At 46.0% G+C, this 21,871-nt stretch overlaps 1 protein-coding gene across 1 annotated transcript in view; it reads left to right on the top strand.

The window, feature by feature from the left end:
- Adamts17 (ADAM metallopeptidase with thrombospondin type 1 motif 17) overlaps window positions 1-21,871 on the top strand; it is a 298,959-nt gene that overhangs the window by 168,856 nt on the left and 108,232 nt on the right. Inside the window, exons 11-12 of the mRNA XM_055623484.1 lie at window positions 14,768-14,869; window positions 16,219-16,364. Of these exons, the coding sequence (XP_055479459.1) occupies window positions 14,768-14,869; window positions 16,219-16,364 (248 nt within the window). The remainder of the gene's footprint in view (window positions 1-14,767; window positions 14,870-16,218; window positions 16,365-21,871) is intronic.

Here is a 21,871-nt window from a genome sequence, read left to right on the forward strand (position 1 = left end):
GAGAGAGAGAGAGAGAATTAAGATTATAAAAACCTCTGGGCATGGTGGCACACACCTTTAATGCCAGCACTTAGGAGACAGATGTAGGCAGATCTCTGTGAGTTCAAGGCCAGCCTGATTTACAAAGTGAGTTCCAGGACAACCAGGGCTACACACAAAGAAACCCAGTCTCAAAACAAAAAAATTTATAAAAACCATCCTGGAAAGTATTCAACAACATTCCCCAAACCACTTTTGGTCCTTTTTTCCAAGTAGATTTGGAAAAAAAAAAGTCTACTTACTTCCTAGATGTCATAAAACATAAGCAAACACTCATGGACAGGCATTTTAGGAGAGAGACTATCATGCAGAAATTACAACTTCAAAAATCTGGAGGAACCTCTCTCTTAAAAGCTACATTCCTATGTGGGAATTGAGAATGCTGTCTGGATTCCCAGGCCCTGAGCTCCCTGGAAGACAAGGTCTGGGGAGAAGTTCACAGCCAGCCATGGGGCTGAATCCTGTGTGGGTCTATCATGGAAAGTTTGGAAAAGTACCTGAACATTAATGAGACAACTGTGTGTAATTGTGTCTGTCTGTCTTTTGTCTCAAACATTTCTAGATCTTTAAGCCTACCACTAAAAATCATGAACTGGAAGGGGGGGTGGATATGACTTAGGGAATAAAACTAAGACCAAGAGGCTACAGGGAGGGGTGCTTTCTGCTTTTTATTCTAATTTTTTTGTTTGTTGTTTGGTGTTTTTTTTTAAGCTTAAAACAAAGAATGAAAGAAAGGTACATTGCATCTTGAGACAAACACTAGCCATCTTCACTACCTTCGAGCCCTCTTTCATTCTCTGCTGTGCCTTCTGAGGAACAAGTTTCCCTGCTGAGGAGTGGCAGGGTTGTTCAGTGGGTAAAGGCACTGGCCACTCAGACAACATGAATTCAATCCTGGGCCCCACATGGTGGAAAGAGGAAATTGATTCCCCAAGTTCTCCAAATACATGTCATTCCACTCACACCTATGTGCACGCATACATACTAAACAAACAAACAAACATATAAGTGCCAGATGCATAAACAAAGTAAGAGTTCTGCTGAAAGATCAGCCTAGAGTGTGTCCCAGCAGAAGGTGGCAGATGGTTACAGCCTCCCTAGGTCTCTGGGGGCTGTATTTCTCAGCTCCACTTTCCCATGATTGTTGTGAACTAAGGCCCTTGGATGGTTTCACTGGATTTTTGTGAACCAGGCCGGGAAAGTGATCGCAGCTTTTTCCTCTAGTTTCTCGCTGAAGCGAGCAATATCCCCTTCACTTACAACGGCTGACAATATGCCCCAGCTGTCCTTACAGTTCCCGAGCAGTCACTGAGATTAGGACTCGCAGATGCCTCCATTCTGTCTCACAGCCGTGGCTCCCACCACAAACTACTGTTTCTACACCCCACATCTTCAACATCACAGCAGTGTAACCCTAGGCCAACTCTTACCATGTTGTGTATTTACCGGTACATATCACAGGTCAGTGACATTCCAAGGCTGGCGAACTGAGTTCCATCCCCAGGACCTACATGGTGAAAGGAGGGTACCAACTCTACCAAGTTGTCCTCGGACCTTTACACATGCAGAAATGGCACTTGCCACAACCAAACCTGCCCCCCCCAAAAAAATATAATTTAAAATAATGAAATCCAGAAAACTCTTATTGGGTTACTTACAAGGAACTTATTTTTTATTGTTTGTACTTTGAAAACATCAATTTACTTGTCTTCCTGCTTATCCTATAAGTCTCACATTATTAGGCTTTGACAAACATTGCTCTAGAAGGGACTAATAGGTGCCACAAAATGTTCAGAGCCCTGGAGAGGAGCAGGCTGGCTGGCTTCTGCCCACTGTAGAAAGCCCCAGCTACCCTGAATTCTTGTTCTTCTTTGGGTAGAATTCTGAGTGCAGAACTTCCTTTCAAGCAGACGTCCTTGTGTTCTTCTCCGGGCACTCAGAGAGCATAGCTGTTTTAAGATCCATAGAAGTTAAGAACCATGCCCTTGCCCATAGGAAAAATATCACCACAATCTATGTTAAGAGCTACCTAATCTTCAAATAGTAACCAGGTTCCTGCTTCCCCAAGCGCTTGCATACTTCAGAACCAAGACAAATTAAAACACGGTCCATTTTCATTTGTAGGGTTCTGGAGTTCCCCATAACATCACTGTTGAATCTTTCTTGTCTGTCTGCAGAATGCTGGTATTGTAAGACTCAGGGCTGTCTATGGAAATATGAACTACAAAAAAAAAAAAAATTGGCATCAGTAGCTGGCATTTGTTGTAGAAGTTATTGGCAAGTAGAACTGTCTCTTCTTCTAGCCAATGGCAATGTGATGTTTTTAATTCAATAAAGCATTTCAAGAAAGTCCAAACATAAAAGTTATAAACATTGGAGGGTAAATATTTATTAGAAAGGGGAAATGAACTTTATGCAATTAGCACGATCAGTCTTCTTTATGATTACAAGCTCCTCCTGTCCCCCATCAGCAAAGTCACTCCTCAACAAGGCTTTAAAGCTGTCAAAGCTCAGACGCTCTGCCAGGTGAGGCGGAGGGTGGAAAGTGAACTGTAGGCACTGTCAGCTGGAGGCTTGAGTTTACGTTGCTACTGGAGCCAGGGCCAATGCGTAGGGGCACACAGAGCGATGTCCTGACCAGGCTCGCTGCCCATCACCTTTCTCAGCAGTACAGAGGGAGTCCATGCATGCCTCCCTCTAGCACCTGGAGTTCTTAGCTGGGTGATGAACACTTCAGCCGCCTTTCACAGGCACACTGTACCCTCACTGCCCTGGAGCCCATGCACAATGGCCACAGGTAGAAAGGAAGGCGGCTCTCAGAAAAGTTGTACATGCCAAAGTCCGAGTTAACATGGGTGTGTCTACACAGAGGACTGTGTTGTTTGTGTTATGCTGTTTTTCTCAGAATCTTGCTGAGCGTCAAATCCGAGAGCCAAATGTTTCAGGAAGGCAAGAGTGCCTGGGGCAGTCCCTGGTGAGAGTGTGCTCTCCTCTCTCTCGTATTCCCTCCTTCCTCTTTACCGTGGCGCTCCCACAGCCACGGTCCGCACTGCACAGTGATGAGAAAGAGAGTCTCCCAAAGCAGGCTGCCCACCCCCATTTCTACATCTGGCAGTCGACCTCAGTCTGCCGATCTGAAAATTAAGAGAACAAGTCTTATGGCCCCATCATTGGGTTGTTTAATGACAAGTGACCTAGCATTTAGCATGTAGCACACATAGGTAAGTGTTACTGGCTCCATTTTCTGTTAGGTCGGTTCTTGGCCCCAGCAGGAGAGTGACAGGTGCAGTGCAGCTGGCTGTCACATGGAGTGTCCTTTTCCCATACATCTCCATGCCCATGCATCTCCATGCATCTCCACGGCACCCTGGGAGTCTGGAATCCCTAAGGATGGCCCTGTAGCACCTAGTTAATGCATCTCTGCAAACTCCCTATCCCCAGACTAGAAAGCCTCATTGTGTCTTACTGAGAGGGTCTGGGGTCTTGGCAGAGATTGCTGCATATCTAGGAAACCCAGGTATTCAAATTCCACAAGAGAACAAGGCTTACTTCTCTGATGTCAGTCATATCTCAGCCACCTCAGAGCCTCCTCCAGAGACTGGCAGAAGCGACTGCGCCCTGCCACAAATCCCATCTTACCCTTTCTCAGGGATATGGGCATGGATTTCAGGTCTCTGTCTTTTTCGATATCTCTGAGACTCCAGGACTCTTACAGTCAGCCTGGGCTGGAAACTACTGGTCTAAATAAAATCTGTCCCATCATTGCCAGTGGACCTGGCCAGAGAAGGAGGCTGGCAGAGTTCAAGAGCCTACCTAGCCCTGCCTCTCTCAGACAGGGCCGTGAAGCGAATGTGGAGACACCAGGCTGCAAGCTGCCTTGCCTGTCTCGGCCGGGTCTCAGCTCCAGCATCTGTGGCCTCCCAAAGCTGCTGGACTTTGGCAGAAGTTGGCCTGAGTTTTCCAGAAGTGTTTGAAAGCTTACAGTAGACAGCCTTCTCAGAGAACTCTCCAGACGATACAAGCTGTATGTTATCTTTCATTCCTTGTGCTCTTGCCAGCCGAGTGCCCTGGTCCCAGACCCCATCCTCACCCTGAAGCTCTTAGTCCCAGCCAGGTGACGGTCTCCACTAGCCTCAGAGACACGGAAGGAGCAACCACACCCAGGATTCAGGAAACATTCCTTGTGCAGTGCTGGCGCGCTGGACTTGGGGGAGACTTTTGAATCAGTCACCGTTTCATCTAGCTCTTGGCCTGTTATCTGCCTTTGGCTTATGTTATCAGCAACACTTTTTTTTTTTTTTTTTTTTTGAGGGAGTTTACATAACGGTCCCCTCAGGAATCACTCGGAGTGCGTGCGAGCCGCTTTCTCAGCTCACAGTGGTGAGGAAAGAGGCAAAAAGTGAACCACAGTCAAATCCCCAGTCCCTGGAAGAGCCACCACCAGTTGGAGAAAAATGGGAAAGACCTGTGTGCATGATCAAGGGGTCTTCTCACGTTTTCACAGGGCCAAGGACCAAAGTGTAGTGCCGTTGGGGTTTCCACACAGTACTGGCAGGAACCATGCATAGAACTGAGATCGACCTTTCACCAGACCTTGTACATGGTCGCTGAGGTTGCACAGAATAACTCAGAGAAGGAGATGCTGTTTCATTTTCTTATTGCTTGTAACAACCAAGAGCTTCCTGCTGCTGCTCCAAGAGCAGCTCTCAGGATTCGGTCGAGCCCTAGAGTCCTCCTCAGTGTGTCCCAGCCTATCTAGGAGCACTGTGTTTTCACTGAAGCCAGAGGACACTGCTCTAAAGCCTGGACATGCTTAACCCTTTCTAGTGCCACTGCCACACCAGATTCCATATTTGGAGCATTTTTGGATAGGGGTCCCTGGATTAGAAATGTCCAATCTGTAAAGTCTCTGCAAATACCACCCCACCACCACCACAAAACACCCACACTCTAGAACACTTCTGGTCCCAGGCATTTTGGATAAGGGATCTTCCACCTCTTTGAGGCCTGTTGGGCAGAGGAAACAGCCCAGGATGAAACGGGATGCTGAGTGCCCTTGCCTAGCTCGTAGATTGAGTTAATTGAGAACTGATGGAAACTTCATAACACCTATGGGCAGGTACCGTGGGTTTGGGGGTCAGTACAGGATTTGCAGTGTGTACTGGTGATCTAACTCTGTTCCCTTGTCTGTCTGTACCATGGGGTAGTGACTGACTACCTTACAATGCTGATAAAGTCTTTGATATCCAGACGTAGTAAACAGGTAAATGCTTACAATTTGTTGGCTCTTCCCTTACCATATTGAGGGCAAGCATTGCTTTACTCAGAAGTACATTTTTTCATTTGTTCATTCTTCCAGCCACCATGACTTTATGGGAAATGATGTGTGCTGCCAGGCCTGTGTTCAGGTGATAAGGACACAGCTGCTGAACTCAGCATCCAGGGTATAGCAGAGAAGATACAGAGAACTGACCCGTAGCAGAACTGGTTATCACACCCTTTTTTAAATTTTTATTTTTTCAATCTCTTTACTGCCTGATTCCAGGCTCCTCTCCTCCCAGTCCTGCCCTCATGCCCCTTTCCCTCCCCTCTTCTTCTCAGAGAAGGGGAGGCCCCTATGGGGTACCAACCCACCCTGGTATCAAGTCACAGCAGTACTAAATGCATTTTCTTCCACTGAGGCGTGACAAGGCAGCCCAGCTAGGAGAAAGGGACCCAGAAGCAGGAAAGAGAGTCAGAGAAAGCCTCTGTTCCCATTGTTAGGGGACCACACGATGACCAAGCTGCATATCTGCTACATACGTGTAAGGGGTCTAGGCCCAGCCCATGCCTGCTCTTTGGTTAGTGGTTCAGTCCCTGTGAGCCATCATGGCCCAGGTTAGCTGACTCTGTCGGTTTTCTTATGATGTCCTTGACCCCTCCAGATCCCTCTATCCTTCCTCCCACTCTTCCACAGAATTCCCCTAGATCTGCCTATTGTTTGGCTGGGGGTCTCTGCATCTGTTTCCAGCAGCTGCTGGATGAAGCCTCTGTCTCCAATATCTATTTGATATAGTACTTGAGTCCTAGATAGAGCAATAGAACAACCAAAGGAGATTAAGGTAATACAAACTGGAAAGAAAGAAGTCAAAGCATCGCTATTGCAGATGATATGATAGTATACATAAGTAACTCCCAAAATTCTACCAGAGATCAACTACAGCTGATAAAGCATCTTCAGCAAAGTAAGTGGCTGGATACAAAATTAAGTTAAAAAATCAGTAGCCCTCCTGTATACAAGCAGTAAATGGGCCGAGAAAGAAATGAAGGAAACAACACCCTTCACAATAGCCACAAGTAATATAAAATACCTTAGTGTAGCTTTAACCAAGCAAGTGAGAGACCTGTGTGACAAGAACTTCAAGTCTTTGAAAAATGAAATTGAAGAAGATATTAGAAGATGGAAAGATCTCCCATGCTCATGGATTGGTGGGATTAACATAGTGAAAATGGCCATCCTGCCAAAAGCAATCTACAGATTCAATGCAATTTCCATTAAAATTTAACCTGGTTTGAACATTACACAAAGGATAGATGTTTGACACCAACACACAGCCCTCCATAAACATATACAATTTTCATAAAAATTAGAAACTGAAAGGGCTGGGAACAGTTGAATGGGAGAATCCTCAAGCCCCTGTGTTTGACCCCTAACACTTAAAAAGTATATTTTTATTAAAAACAGGAAATTATTTTGTTACAGTCTAAGGGACACTGGGATCCTGCCCATTTCCCTACTCACTGCCTTTTCTCCAAACCGCAGTCCCAGCCAGGATCGTGATTTGCATTTACTCTTCTGTCTCCCTCATCATCTCCCATCCTTGGTAGCTCCTCCATCTCTCCCTATTGCTCACCATTTCCACGCTTTCGCAGAATGCTGGCCAGTTATTTTATGAATGGGGCCTCTCGTGCGTCTTCATTAGAATGAAATTATTCATCATTGCAAGGATAACCCAAGGTAGGGGTATAATGTGGCCAATGGTGGCACTGTTGTCCAGGTTCAGCCCCTAGATGAGGTGCTGTCTCACAGGGCTTTTCACTGTAGCTCACAGATTGCCCTTTTGCATCAGGATTGAGTTTGTCTGTAGCAGGGATGCTCAGCCTAGGCACTATTGACACGTCGAGCTAGTAATCCTTTGTTGTTGGGGGACAGTTTGCACACGCTAGGGGTATAGCAGAATCCTTGGCATATAATCGCCATGCGGGAGGAGAGCAGACCACTCCTGACTGAGTTGTGACAACTAAAATCTGGGTCTGCAGATACCACCAAATGCCCCTAAGAAAGCTCAACTGCCCCTGACTGAGAACCATAGAGCCACAAGATAAATACCTAGAAGGGGGTTAAAGATTATTTTGCACACACAGAAATTCTGTAGTTTTATTTACCTAGAATACAACAGGAGACACACAGAAATGTACATAGATCCTAAGTGCAGTTACATGGTTTTGTTTTGTTTTTTTTTTCTCTACGTGTCCATGTATGGCCAGCAAATCAGGAAGCAAGGCATGCTGGGTCATCCGGAATGACTTGTTGCTTGTTTCTGTTCACGCCCCCCCTCCCCCCCGAGAGTGACCACCATTGTAACCACAGTTGTACACTGGCCTCTCGGGCTGTTTTTGCCTACCTTTGAATTTTATGTAACACCAAGAGCACAGACCAGCTATAGATCATGCACAGCTCATTTCCAAAGAGGCTTACATCTTCACACTTTCGTAAGCAGTGTGGGAGAGTACCTCCCACCATGCACCTTTCCTTCACCTTGTTGTTGTTTTTTTAATATATCGTTTGTTTGTTTGTTCATATTTCACATGCATTGGTGTTCTGTCTGAGGGTGCTGGATTCCTTGGAACTGGAGCTACAGAGAGATGTGGGTTCTGGGAATTAAACCTGGGTTCTCTGAAAGAAAAGCCAGTGCTCTTAACCACTGAGCCATCTTTCTAGGCCATCACGCTATCTTTCTTATCTTTGCCCATCTTGAGTATTTTGAAAATGAGTCCATTGCAGGTGAAACTTAATTTCTTATAACACTGAGCTTGAGTATTTATCCACATATTGAAGAACTGTGTGGACTGTTTTGTTTGTTTAATTTTGTTACATTGTTTCACTGTTTGTTTGTTTTTTTTTTAATGGCTTTTAGAAATTTTACCAGTGACAGAAAATGTACCTTTAACTGTGATAAAAGTCCTTTAGCCTTTTCTTTTTTTCAGCTAAGTAATTTTTTAACTGTCCTTTGCCTATGTGTATGAATAAAAATATCTTTTTTTAATTCTAAAAATCATGGAATCTGTTCCATTCCCAAAATGGTCTTTTCACTCCTAAACTGTAAATAAATTTATTCCCGTGGCTCCTTCTTTTACTTTTATGAATTTACTTTCTGTTACATTTCTTAACAGAACATAGTTAATGTGCATGTGCCCGAGTGTGTGTGTGCGCGCACATGAGTGCAGGTGCCTGAGGAAGCCAAAAGAGAGTGTGAAATGCCTGGAAATGGCGTAACCCATTGTGGGGGCTGGGAATCGAACCTGTGCAAGAACAGGAAGTGCCCTTGACCACTGAGCTGTCTCTCCAGACCCCGTGTCTTACTCTTTATTTCTGGATTTCCCAATCTGTCCCTCTAATGACATCATGTACTTAATGTTTACATGACTGTAGCTTTGTAAAATATTTTAATACGCGGAACATGTGCTTTTCTACAGCTTTGCTGGTGAGTTATTCCTTGTTTGTTTTCCCATGTGGTCTTCAGAATATTCTCAGTTAGTTCAAAATTGTATGATTATGTTAAATTCAAATGCATTCTTTTGTAAATTGACTTAGATGAAAGTATGTTCTTGTACATAACTCCAAAATCATCCTACAGTAACATCATGTTCTTTTACATGATTTCAAGATGTCTTTCCAACCCACCCCTGGGAAAACTTTTAATTTGTCTCTGTATAAATCATACATATTTCTTCTTACATTTACTTCTACAAAATACTTCTGTTTCTTTTAAAATGAGGTCTTTTTCCATTATATTACCAAATTAGTTATATCTTATATTATAAAGGTGCACAGCCATCTTGCTAGATGAACTGCCTGAATACTGTACATAATCTGGTTGAATAGTTTCATTTTCTAGTTACATGATTCTCTTTGACCACCCATTAATTTCCTGTGTGATCTAAAATAACAATTGGCTACCCTTCTTGACTTCGAGGCAAATGCTTCTAGTGTTCCCACATGAGATGGGTATTTATCAAGTTTAAAAAGTATGCATCTGTTTAAATCTTATTAAGCATTTAATAAGAATCCCAATTGAATTTTATTAAATGTCTTTTCATCATCCATAAGGAGCACAAATATCTTCTTATTTTTTAAAACACCGTTTTATGTGCACGAGTGTTTTGCCTGCATGCCTGTCACATGCGCCATATTCATGCCTGGTACCCATGGAGACCAGATCCCGTAGAGTTACAGGCTAGAGTGAACTGTCATGTGAGCGCTGAGAACCAAACCCAGGTCCTCTCCAAAGGCAGCCAGGGTTCCTACCCTCTGAGAATCTTTCTAGCATCTCACCTTTGGGTTAGTAATATGGTGAATTTTGTTAACATATACTCTACCACTTAGCTCTGAATTCTGGAGTATATTTTACCTGCTCTTGGTGTATTTCCTTCAAATGTGCTAGTAATTTGTATTTTGAGTCTCTGCAACAATTATTCACAAATAAGGTTAGTATGAATTTTGCTTTATGCTTATTCTGCTTGTTGTCAAAAAGGAAATATCTTCCCTTCTCATATACTTAACTACTTTAAGGATGCTGATGTTAGCTGCTCCTTGGGAGTTAAATAAAAAAGTCCCTGTGAGAAACACAGTACCCCATGATGTCTTTCTAGGTCTCCTGCATCACTCATGGAAAGAGAGACAGAAAGACAGACAGACAGACAGACAGACAGAGATCTTTCATGTAGTCCAATACTCAAACCCAGAAAGGGCGCTGCCCACTTAAACTCATCACAAGTGTGATAATTTCTCCCAAGTATGAAGGAATCTATACATAGTCTAGATAATCTCTCATAGGCATGTCCTGATAAACTGAAAATCAGCCTTAGCTATTGCTATGTGTGTGCATATGGGTGAGGTCAGAGGTTAATGTCAGGTTCAGCCTCAGTCACATTATTATTACTGTTGTTGTTGTTTGAGACAGGATCTCAGTGTCTCGTCTTGGCTGGCCTAGACGTGCTATGTAGACGAGGCTAAATTCAGAGAGATCCTTTAGCCTCTACCTCCTGAGCACTGAGATTAAAGGTGTAAGACAACATGCCTGGCTTTATCTTATCTTTTGAGACAAGGTCTCTCACTGAACCCAGTTTTCATTGATTCATCTTGACTCGCAGGCCAGCGAGCCCAGGAATCCTCCCAGCTCTGCCTCCCCAGTGCTGACACTGTGTCACCTGTGGGTTCTGGGGATCAAGAATCTGGTCTTCCGGTTTGCACAGTTAGCACTTTACCCACCGAGCCACCCTCCACTGTCAAACAACACAGCTGCTATTTTAGACGTTCACAGGAAAACCATGGCTTTTGTACACTAAATGAGACAGGTTGTCTCTGCTCTGCATTTTAGTTATTCCCTTCCATATTGTTTGCATGTTTCCCCCCCTTTTCTTGAAGAATTCAGTAAATGGAGTCTCTGGTTCACTTGTCTATAGAGAACCGGCTCTGAAGGCTTTCAGGGGTTCCTCTGCCTCATTCTGTCTTGATCTTGGTGGTGGCGTTCACATTCACAGTACTGACCACTGAAGCAAGCCAGTGCTCTATCCACAGGTCCCTTTGTACTTTACAAGACCAAGACGGTCTGATTAAGTGGCCTAGGCTGTCCTTGAACTCACTTTGTAGCCAAGGATGACCTTGAACCTTTTGGGAGCTACTTTTTATGACTATTCCATGACCATTGAAGATGTGTCTTCACATATTTGTTTTAAGAACTGGGCCTGTATCAATTCTATTCTGTTATGTTATTTACATCTCTTTCATCATTACACAACTGTTTGCTTTGTCATGGACTGAGAAAGCTCCGTTAAAGTATTATACTAACTTTTTTTGTTGTTGTTTATAGGATTTAATACTCTGTACTATTTGGGGCATAGATACTAGATGACCATTGAGGATCATATTTCTTTATATCATTTCAGCTTCAGGTTCTGGGTTCAAGTTTGACTGACATTAGAATTGCTGTCTTCCTTTGCTTTTCTTTTGGCCTCTAAATCACATTAAGTGCTTGTTACACAGCATATCATAGAGCCTTGGCTGTGATTTAATATGAAGAGTTTATCTCGGTAGAAAGAGTAGCTCACTTGTTGCTATGTCTGGTCCTAAGCTCTGTCTTACAGTGAGGTTACAGTGAGGGCAGAGGTCTGCAGGCTCACTTGAAGCTCAGCTGGGGAAGTGCTTGTTGCCAGGCTCACTGGCTCACTCTGGAGTTGTTGGAAATAAGTCCTTGTAGGTTGTTGGAGCAAAGGCTGAAGTGGCATGCTTTCTAGTTCGTAACATGGCCTTTTCCAACATGGCAGCTAATTTGACCAAAGAAGGCAAGCCAAGAAAGCAATCCAGAGAGCCTTTTAGGAGGACAGAGATCATCATAGTGTTTATGAGCTAATCATGAAGTCACATCCCTGCCATTATGTGCTGCATCCTGTGGATTAAAAGTGAGTCAGAGGCAAGGGAAAATGGTGGACATGGTCATCTGCAAAGATGAACATGGAAAACAGTGACTTCATCCACTGTCCCCACCTCAGTAGAGCCATGACAAAGAGCTTCTCCGAGGTATCCAGCCCCATCCAGAATGCATTTGGCTTGTTTCTACTTTTGTAATAACACAGCTCATACTGAAAATGAACGCTTCCTGCCATCTTCATAGGCCGTATATTCAGATTTCTTTCCAGTATATTCTTTGGGGGGAGGAGCGTGGAATTAGAGATATGACAGTAAGTTGTTGAACAAGTCCAAATGTTAACATCAGTACACAACAGTTCCTGTTGGCTTATGTCCTTGTCAAGACTTGAAATTCTCCATCTTTTTCAGTGTATGTACAGGTATCTAAAGATAGTCTTAATTTGCCTTTGCCTGATGGCTGAAGAGGTTTGGCCAGATCTTCATATGCTTAATTGCCATTTAAATATTATCTTATGAAATACTCAAGTCTTCTGACCATTTTTTCACTAGGCCTTTTTTCTTATTTGATCTGTAATAGTTTGGGCTTGTTATTTTCTTTAAGAAAAAGTGCTAGATATACTTTGTTGGTTCTATGCACTAGAAATACCTTCCCCGTCTATTGCAAACACCTTCTCTGATATTCTTTTTTTTTTAAATCTTTTATTTTTTTTTTATTAATTACACTTTATTCATTTTGTATCCCCCCATGAGCCCCTCCCTCCTCCCCTGCCGATCCCACCCTCCCTCCCCTTTCTGCATGCATGCCACTCCCCAAGTCCACTGATAGGGGAGGTCCTCCTCTCCTTCTTTCTGATCTTAGTCTATCAGTTCTCATCAAAAGTGGCTGCATTGTCCTCTACTGTGGCCTGGTAAGGCTGCTCCCCCCTCAGGGGGAAGTGATCAACGAGCAGGCCAATCAGATTATGTCAGAGGCAGTCCCTCTTCCCATTACTATGGAACCCACTTGGACACTGAACTGCCATGGGCTACACCTGTGCAGGGGTTCCAGGTCATCTCCACAAATAGTCCTTGGTTGGAGTATGAGTCTCTGGGAAGTTCCCTGTGTTCAAATACTTGCCTTTTAATAGACAAATGCTCTCCATTGTCTAATGGAGCATAATTCATTTGTTCTATTTTGTTTTCTCCTTCATTGTCGGTACTTTTGCGCCCTGTTTAAGAAAGCTCCGTCTAACCTCCCACTCTTTGACTTTGATAATTAGGGAAGTTTCACGAGAAAGCCCCGTCCATAAAATGCACAATAAACAGTTCACCTCAGCTCCTTCCTCTCTCTCCTAATGTGGCCATTATTTCTCCTAATCCCAAGCCCTCCTGCCCCCTAATTGCGCTCCTGGGTCTGCCTCGCCTCGTGACCATGTGTCTGAACATCGCTGCAACACCCTGGAAGGACTCTAGGTGAAAGTGCAAGGACTCAACCGTTTAATGAGGTGCAGTCATCTTTATGGGAGCAGCTGCACTGCGAGAGGGTTCTCATCTTTTTACCGTTCCATGGAGAGGTAAACAGTCACGGGAACACGTAGACTTTTCTAGACACACATGCGCAGCATTCGGCTCCGGCGGCGCTGCCTCCCTTGAAGGCTCAGACCGGCTCCCACGTGCTTGAAAAGCGAGAAGGAGCTGTGAGCGTCCCTTCGCTTGTTGTGAGAGCACCCCCTCCACCACCACCACTGTTTTCCTTCATTTCTACTTTATTTTTGTCTCCAGTCTCCACACATTTCTTGACTTCAGACAGCAAGCACAGTTGCACATCTGTTCGGTGCAGATGTTTGAGACTGCTTGGAACAGCAGACTTCTAAACTGAGCACAGCACACTGTTTGCAAACCTCACCGTGCCATGCTGCTGGGGGCGGGGGTTGGGGGAGTTCCTCAGGTCGCCTGAAGGGACCAGCTATGCACTGGCCGCACGGTGGAGGGTAAGACCTTCCTATTCCAGCTCAAGCTTCTTAGCCGGAATTGGGTTTGGCATCCTGGAAGCACTGTGTCTTTAAAAGGGCTGTTGGGAACATCTGTTTCCAATTTTCAGGCCATGATCATGGTGAGGATTTGGGTGCAAGCAGTTTATGTGGGAAGCAATCCCAGGAAATACTGTGAGGGGCCATCTACAGGGAGAGACGTGCAGAAAGGTGCACTGATGGGCGTGACTCATCAACAGCCTTGGGCAACAGAGTAGGACCTAAACAAAATGCGTAGACCGTAGCCCAGAATCCTCCTCCCAGTGGAAGAGGGTCAGCCAGACCCCATCTCTTATGGTTGATGGTCCTGTCTGCTCACAAGTCCTCTCAGGGGAAGAACAGCCATGCCTGCCTTGGTAATTTTGATAATTTGTCTCATTCTGAACACTTTGTCAATGTCCAAATGTCTTAATACAGCTGGGAGTCCGTCCGTTTAGATGCCTATTTCTGTTTTAGTGGAATTGCTTTAATTCTCTGTAGACATTCCAAGTTTTTCTAGGTAAAATACTGTAATAATTTATGCCAAGCTCAGCAGAGGTAGAAGCCAGGCAGGGAGTGGAGAAGGCCGCCTCTGGCCTCTTATATGCGGCCCCCATGATAGCTGCTTTAATTCCCCACCTCACTCACGGTCCTGCACACTCGCCTGGGACACTGGCCAAGGAGATGCCCCTGGTAAAATTGGGCTAGGGCCGTTCCTTGTATTCGCTGTCAGCCCACGGGTGTCCGCTTTACCCGGTGCACTAGATGGAAGGGAGCTATTTACTGACCATTCCTGGGTGGCAGCCCCAAGAATTCCCGAGTTCGGAGCTCCCAAACGCAGTCCCCCGTGAGACGAGCCTTCCTAGGATTAATGCACGAATTCCATCGCGCTGAACAAGCCGGTTGGCATTTTAGATTTCCAGACTCGTAACTCTCCTTTCTAAACCCCGTGGGTTTCGAATCCCAAATCTGAGTGGTGATTTCTCCATGGCCGTGACCCGCCTCTGGGGGCGTTCTGGGGGCACTCATGGCTGCTTCTCTTGTCCTACAGCATCTGATGTGTGCTGGGCTGTGGTGCCTGGTAGAGGGAGACACGTCCTGCAAGACCAAACTGGACCCTCCCCTGGACGGCACCGAGTGTGGAGCAGACAAGGTAACACCCAGCTTCCGGCCCCACCCCCAGGCAGCCCCACGGCTCCCGGACGCCCAGCTTCGGGATTCTCACCGAGCCCGCTGCACGCATGTGTCTCCGTATCACTCCTTGTTTCTTACAAAAGCCACGGGAATCAATCGTTTCCTTGATGTGCTCTGCTAAAAATGAACTCCTTTGGTTACACAAGGGAATCTCCTTAAAGGGGGAGGTTTTAAATGAGTGGATGTTAGCTGGAAAGCGAGTTCATTTGCCATCTGTTGATGAGAAACATCATGGCTAGATTTTAGACGGCATCACGCTCCTTATGAAAGGGTGAGACTCCAAGGGTGAGAGAAGTCGGCAGCCTCCGCAGCTCCACAACTTCCTCCTAATCTTCCTTGCAAGCCTTCCTTAGCTTGTTTGCTGCTTCCTCCGCTCCCCCGCCTTTCCCTCCTCCTAACCTTCTCCCGTTCTTCATTCTTCTCCCTCTTCCCCTTCTCTCTGTCCCCTCTCCATTCTCCCTCACCCCTTCCTTCTGCCCTCCTCCTCCCCTTATCCTCATCTTCCAGTCTTCTTTCTCCTGATCTTCTTTTTGGTCCCTCTTGAGCTAAAATCTCTGTATACATCCCAGGCTACCCTGGGACTTGCTGTATAGCCCAGGCTGGCCTTGAATTTATGATGCTTCAAGGCCTTCACCTCACACATGCTGGGGCTTTCAGGCCTTTTACCACCATGACTGACTTACTGGAAGCCTTAAAAAGAGTTAAAGCAGGAAGTGATGCTTTTTGTTATGCCCTGTGCTTGCAGAGAACTGAGTCACACTACATTCTAGGAAATCTGTTGTAGAGACTGGCTTCCTTTTATCCTCAGAAAGAACTGATGTGCACCTACCCACAGCTAACCCCTCCCCTCCTCCATCTGCCTAGCCCAGGCTAGCCTCACATTTGTGATACCCGTCCCGTCTCAGTCTCCCACATGCTGGGTTGAGAAGCATTGACCACCACACCTGACTTTTGCCTGTCATTTCTAAGTACTAAACCCAACCTTGAAGTTCTGGCCCCGTCCGCTGAAATCACTGCCTTCTGGAGAGAGCTGCACACGCATTCTTTGGAGTTTGCACACCCTTAGTTCCAGTCTCCTGCCACGTGGATCAATCCTCTTCTGGAGAACTTAGAAATTCTCTGTGGAGCACAGTCCCCGTGTAAGTTTGTGGCAAGCTCTAAACTCCGGGGAGATTACACACCAGGCTGAGCAAGAGTCAGCAACCACACACGGCCTGAAAGACTCAACTTCGCTGGAAATTTCAAACTGGACTAAGTCCTTTGGGGAGCCGGTGGCTTTGCTGAGTGTGGCCCTTCCCTGTGTTTCAGTGGTGCCGGGCTGGGGAGTGCGTGAGCAAGACACCCATCCCAGAACACGTGGACGGGGACTGGAGTCCGTGGGGGACCTGGAGCATGTGCAGCCGAACGTGCGGGACAGGAGCGCGATTCCGGCAGAGGAAATGTGATAACCCCCCGTAAGTTCCCGCCCTCACCCCGCCGCAAGGGGCGCCCCGCTCCGTGGCCCTCTGCCCCTCACCCCGCCGCAAGGGGCGCCCCACTCTGTGGCTCTCTGCCCCTCGTGCTGAGAACCGTATTACGAAGGGGAACGGGATAGACCAAGGTTGAGTTCAAGGGCCCTGAGTGTGCTGTGTCACCTTAGCTTTGCTGGAGCGCTGTCTGAGCACGGGACACAGTGGAGTCCCAGGCCAAGCCGGCTCCATCGTGCCTCACTTAGCTGTGTCCCCAAGATGGCTCTCTTGCCTGTGTGATGTTCTGCTTAGTTGCGGGCCATTCTCAGGAAGCTTGAGAGACTTGCTGTTGGCAGATTTGGTAGCAGGTTGAGCATATGTCCCGAAGTTACCTATGGATGGATTCAGTGTTTGGTCAGCTAAATCATTCTCACTATTTCTCTTTCTAGAACTATTTGACAGGGAGAAAACTAATGCACTTTTCTCTTTAAATTCCTTTTCATGGGCTATGATACACCAAGACCCTTACCATTCACCCAGGACATTTGATCTGGAAAACTGGGGACTAGATTCTATGCTCCATTATACTCATTACATCCTGGTAGGTTTTCTTCTTCTCTGAACTTTCTTGATTGTAAACTGTCCCTTTGGCCACCACCTGCTTTCTCTCTTGAATGTCCTCAGTCAGACCCCATCTGTTTAGAGGGTGAGCAAGTGATAAATTGTGTCTGAACATGAATGATTTTCCACAATGAAATCAGGTTGATGACTTATTTGCAGATACCTCTTGTTTTGTAAAAAAAAAAAAAAAAAAAAAAAAAAAATCCCAATGCTCAGGCTGTATAGTTAAGTCACAGGGGTGGGCCACAGCAATTGGAAGTGTTCACTGTGCCAGGGACATCCTTTATAAGGAGGGCTGACACCCATAGTTTAGTGGGTGGCAGCAGCCTTGTGATTTTCAGTTAGTGCTGTAGTAATTGGCATTATGCAAAATGTCTTTTTTTTTTTTTTTAGAATAAGGTACAGCTGAATGTCTGGCACACAGTAGGTTTAATCTGTTAGGAATGACCTTCTTAACTGAAATCCTGGGTGACCTCTTACGAAAGGAGGCAGAGATGATGAAACACCTTTGGCTGAGTGGTGAAAAATGATTGGAGGATAGGTTAAGTTTGGGGGTTGTTATTGCTGTTGTTTTCTGGGGGAGGAGTGAGCCAGGGCTTCTCTGTATAGCCTTGGCTGTGCTGGAACAAGATAATTACTTTTTAACATGGCTCAGTTGAAAGTAATAGCTTTGACTCTCAAGGGAGAGGTGTGAGTTTAGATTCAGAGAGCTGAGGCTTGGGCCCCAGCTATCAAGATCATTGGCCATTTGACCTCAGGATAGACTCTGCTGAAACTTGGGCTTTGGCTTCCCCTGGCGTGTAAGAGAAAGAAGAGCCAAATGTGAAAACTGGCACAGAGCAGTCTCCCAGTCCAGTACTATGCCTTACACTGCAGCACCTGGCAGCTTCTACGTGTCCCAACTGCTAAAAATTATAAAATAAAATTGTTAGTACGCCTATGAAGCCATTGGCATTTTATAAGTGATCCTTATCGAGAGAGCAGAAGAACCAGGATGAAGAACCCACCTTGTCCTGTCCACCCACAGGGTGGGAGGGGCTTTTAAGAAGTACAGAAGGCTGTCTAGGGTGCTATGCTTGTGATTAGAGCTCATGGCCCTTGGCTGGATACTGGCCTCCTTTGGCTTATCACAAATGTCAGTTCTTATCAGGTCATGCTCAGGAAACATCACACAGAGCTGCTAACGGTTCAACATTCCCTGTGTCCTGACATGCTAGGCAGTTGGATTGTATTTAGGCGACAGCAGTACTTGTTCACATCACACAGTGTTCCCAGTGTGGGGAAAATGCATTAGACACACTTTTAAGAGACCAGTGTTGTCCTTATGTCTTATAAGTGGTATTGGCTAATATCCCCCTGCCGGAGACAACTTGCAGAGGGGACTTTCTGGAGCTTTGTGGCTTCTCACCAAGGCTGTCACAACTGTCAAGGTGTCCTAACTGCGCCTTGACCTGCCCGTTTGCTGCTCTGTCCTCCCCAGGGGACCCTTTACAAGCTAGTCTCCTTAAGGCTTCCAATTCCTAGAACTGTGTTGCTGTACCCTTCCTGGCTTGCCCTGCCGTGAGCCCTCGTATGTTAGCAATCTAGTCCCATCCCTCTAGATCCAGAGGCCCCAGAAGAGAGAGTGCTTATAAGTTGTTCTTTCATTTGTCGTTATTCTCAACCAGTTCTTGCCACACCGTATTTGTACCCAGACCCTCACCCCCAACCCTACTGCCATCATGAATTTTAGCTCTCAGCCTCCTGTGTTTTATCACTGAGGACTGAGAGAATTGACAGAACATCCACACAAACAGCTGTAGGCCTGTGGGGGCTTCACACACTGGTGTTTGACAGTAGTGTTCCTTCTTGCCCAGTCCCTGCTGGCCTGATGGCTGTGGGACAGACTGGTGGTAAAAATGTAGCAGAAAGAGAAGGCCACCATTCTTGTTCCTTCCAAGCCTTTGTTTCTTCTGACAGATTTTGTTCTCAGGAAGCATTGAGTAGAATGAATGCCGGGCATAGGTTTACAATAACAAGCAAAGACAGGCAGAGTCCTGCCCACCTTCCCAGGATTCTTCCTACCCCCGTTTCATACTGGACCCCTTGTGAGCTACTCTCTCCTCCATGCTCACCTCTACCTTCTTCATACGTGTCCCCTCCATCACTGCCTGGCTCAAGGGCACAGCCCTGTGTCCATGGGTATCCTTTTGCCTCATTTATAGCTGTTGGTAACAAGTTTGGAGAGCCGGCCCCACCAACACCATGTATCAATTCCCTATGGCACCGTGGACTATGTGGGCTCTGTTGGTTCTTAGCCAGGCGGTTCTGTGAGAAAGGCATCTTTCTCACCCCCATTGGGCAGATCCAAAACTGAGTCAGACGGCAATTAGATGACTTGTCCTAGGTCACACAGGTAGGTAGTAACAAATGGCTTGATAATTTCTCTAAAAACACAGAAACCCGTGGGATTGATTTCTCCTTGAATGCCTGAACGAGAATGTGTTTCCTGTATTTGCTCTGGCTTCCAGGGGCTCTGGCGGTCTTTGCCCTCCCTGGCTTGCAGAAATGCCACAGTCTATCTGCACTTGAATGTGGTCTCTCTTCCTTCTCTTCTCCTGTAAGTACACTTACCATTGGATTGCAGGCCTGTGTAGTCTGAGGTGTTCTCAGCTTAAGATCTGAAGTACCTACCCCCTACAACTCGTTCTCTGATTGAAGTGATGTCCTCGTGTTCCAGTCCATCATGACCACCATTCATTCCTACCCCAATCTTGAAGCATCTTTTCTGCTCTTCAGCCACAATGGTCCAACTCAGGATGATTCCTCAGTACTTTACTGGCCCTAACTTCCCTTTACCTTTGTTTAGACCTCAGTGTAAATCTCTTATCCCCGGAGAAGCCCCCTCTCTGACCACGCTGTGTAAAGTAGGGGTCAGCTTCACTCTTAGCCCCCTCTTAGCATTGGAGCTGCCAAGTCTCTTATATTTCAACTCAGTTGATTTTTGCTTCATTCTCATTGGCCTTGGGGTTTCATGAAGGCCTAGGACAGGCTCCGCCTTTTCTTCTACATCTACAGCTCAATAAAATATGCTAGGACATCTCCTTGCCTGTTTTCCTAGGAGAAGCAATCCTTCTACCCTTCCCAGGACTCCAAAACACACCTCTAATGTCTTTTTTCTTTTGAGAAACATAAAAATTAACTAAAACTGTCAGGCCAGATAATAGATCACCAATAAGCTCCCTTACCTGTGTCACCTCATGGATGCTCTAAAAAGCCAGGCCATGCAGCCCACCCTTCCCCTGCAGTGCTGTCACTCACAGCCAGAAATGTCACCCCAGCCTTGCCTATTTCAACTTAAAAAAAATGACCTGGTTTTGCTCTTGTAATATTGATGCCTTAGTAGTCAGTCTGATTATTTGCTATGACCATTCAGCTCCGTTTCCTATCTCCTTGAGGAATGTTCTACAAGAATCCATCCTACCTTCTTGGAGCCAACCCAAGAGAGAGGAGAAAAACAAAGTCAGACTTCGGGCAGGTGGGTCTTCGGCAGTCCTGGTGTTTCCTGAAGCAACTGGGTCAGCACTGTAGGCACTCGGGCTTGCAGCGTAGGGCCTGATCTTGCACAAGGCCTCCATTATGACTGTTACAAAGCACAGCTGATCATGGCCTCTGAGCCAAGTTCTGACCAAAATAACATACTCTCTGTCTCACTCCCTAAATCAGACAGCTCACTGCCCTGATATTTCGAGAGGATGGCCAGAGCTCACCGCTGTATACAGCTTGGAACATTCCCATGAGCCTCTCCCCATGGTTTTCTCTGCACATCCCTGGCCCCTTTCCCTCTATTCTGCAGCTGTTCTATTCACTGTCCAAAGATACTGGCAAGAGAGTCCCCCCCATCACCCCACCCTTTTTTCCTGGTCCTGGCTTTTAGAGCTATTTGTCTTATTACTTCCCAGTGTACACTGGAAAGCACCCGTGTTTTTCAACTAGCTTCCTAACTTTGTTCTTTCCTACCCGGCACGTGTGGATCCGGCCTCTCCTCCCTGCCCTTGCTGCTCCAGTAAAACATCTTCTAAAGCCCAGGCTCCCCTGGATGACTCGGGATCCATCCAGGTGAGCCAGCATGGGATGTACGGTAAACACGGTCCCACCTGTGTCAACCTCCATGACCCCCACCACACCCTCCCCACATCCCTTCAGTGGCCATCCCCCTTAGCTGAGACCATGGATAATACCAAACCCTGTATATGCTGTGCTTTTTCCTATACATTCGTGCCTATGAGAAGTTTAACTTTAAAGTTAGGCACAGTAGGGAGTTAATAACAATGATAAACAAAACAATCACAACTATTTGCTACGTTAAGGCATTTGAAACTTGCTAATTGTGTGTTTGTAGCATTTCCCGTTTTATGTTTCTAGACCACGTTTGATTGTCCATTCCTGAAAACTTTGGGAAGCAAAACTGTAAATTTGAGAAACAACCATGCTATAGAGCTGGCCACGGGGAGTGAGGGCCATGTGATCCTGCCACACGTGGTATGGGGATTACTTAGGCAGGGGACCGTGAAGCTAGCTGTATTCCTCTTTTCCCATGTTGGTCAAAATGATGACTGTGATTATTTAATATCGGTTTCTGAGCATAAATCTTGCTTTTCTTTCTCCGTGTGTGTGTGCATGTGTGTGTATTGTGCATGTGTATATTCATGTATACACTGTGTAGCTGTGTACCACCTACCTGTGTGTACATGGATACAGAGACCGAAGGGTCATGTTGGGACCCATATACTATAGCTCCTCCACCTTATTCAAGACAAGATCTCTCAGTCAAACCCAGAGCTCACTGATATGGCTACTTCTGCTAGCTAGCTTACTCTGGTGAATCCCCTCTCTCTGTCTTCCAAGGCTTA

Source organism: Psammomys obesus, unplaced genomic scaffold (assembly GCF_907164565.1).
Source record: "Psammomys obesus unplaced genomic scaffold, mPsaObe1.curated_primary_1811, whole genome shotgun sequence".
Taxonomy (NCBI): domain Eukaryota; kingdom Metazoa; phylum Chordata; class Mammalia; order Rodentia; family Muridae; genus Psammomys; species Psammomys obesus.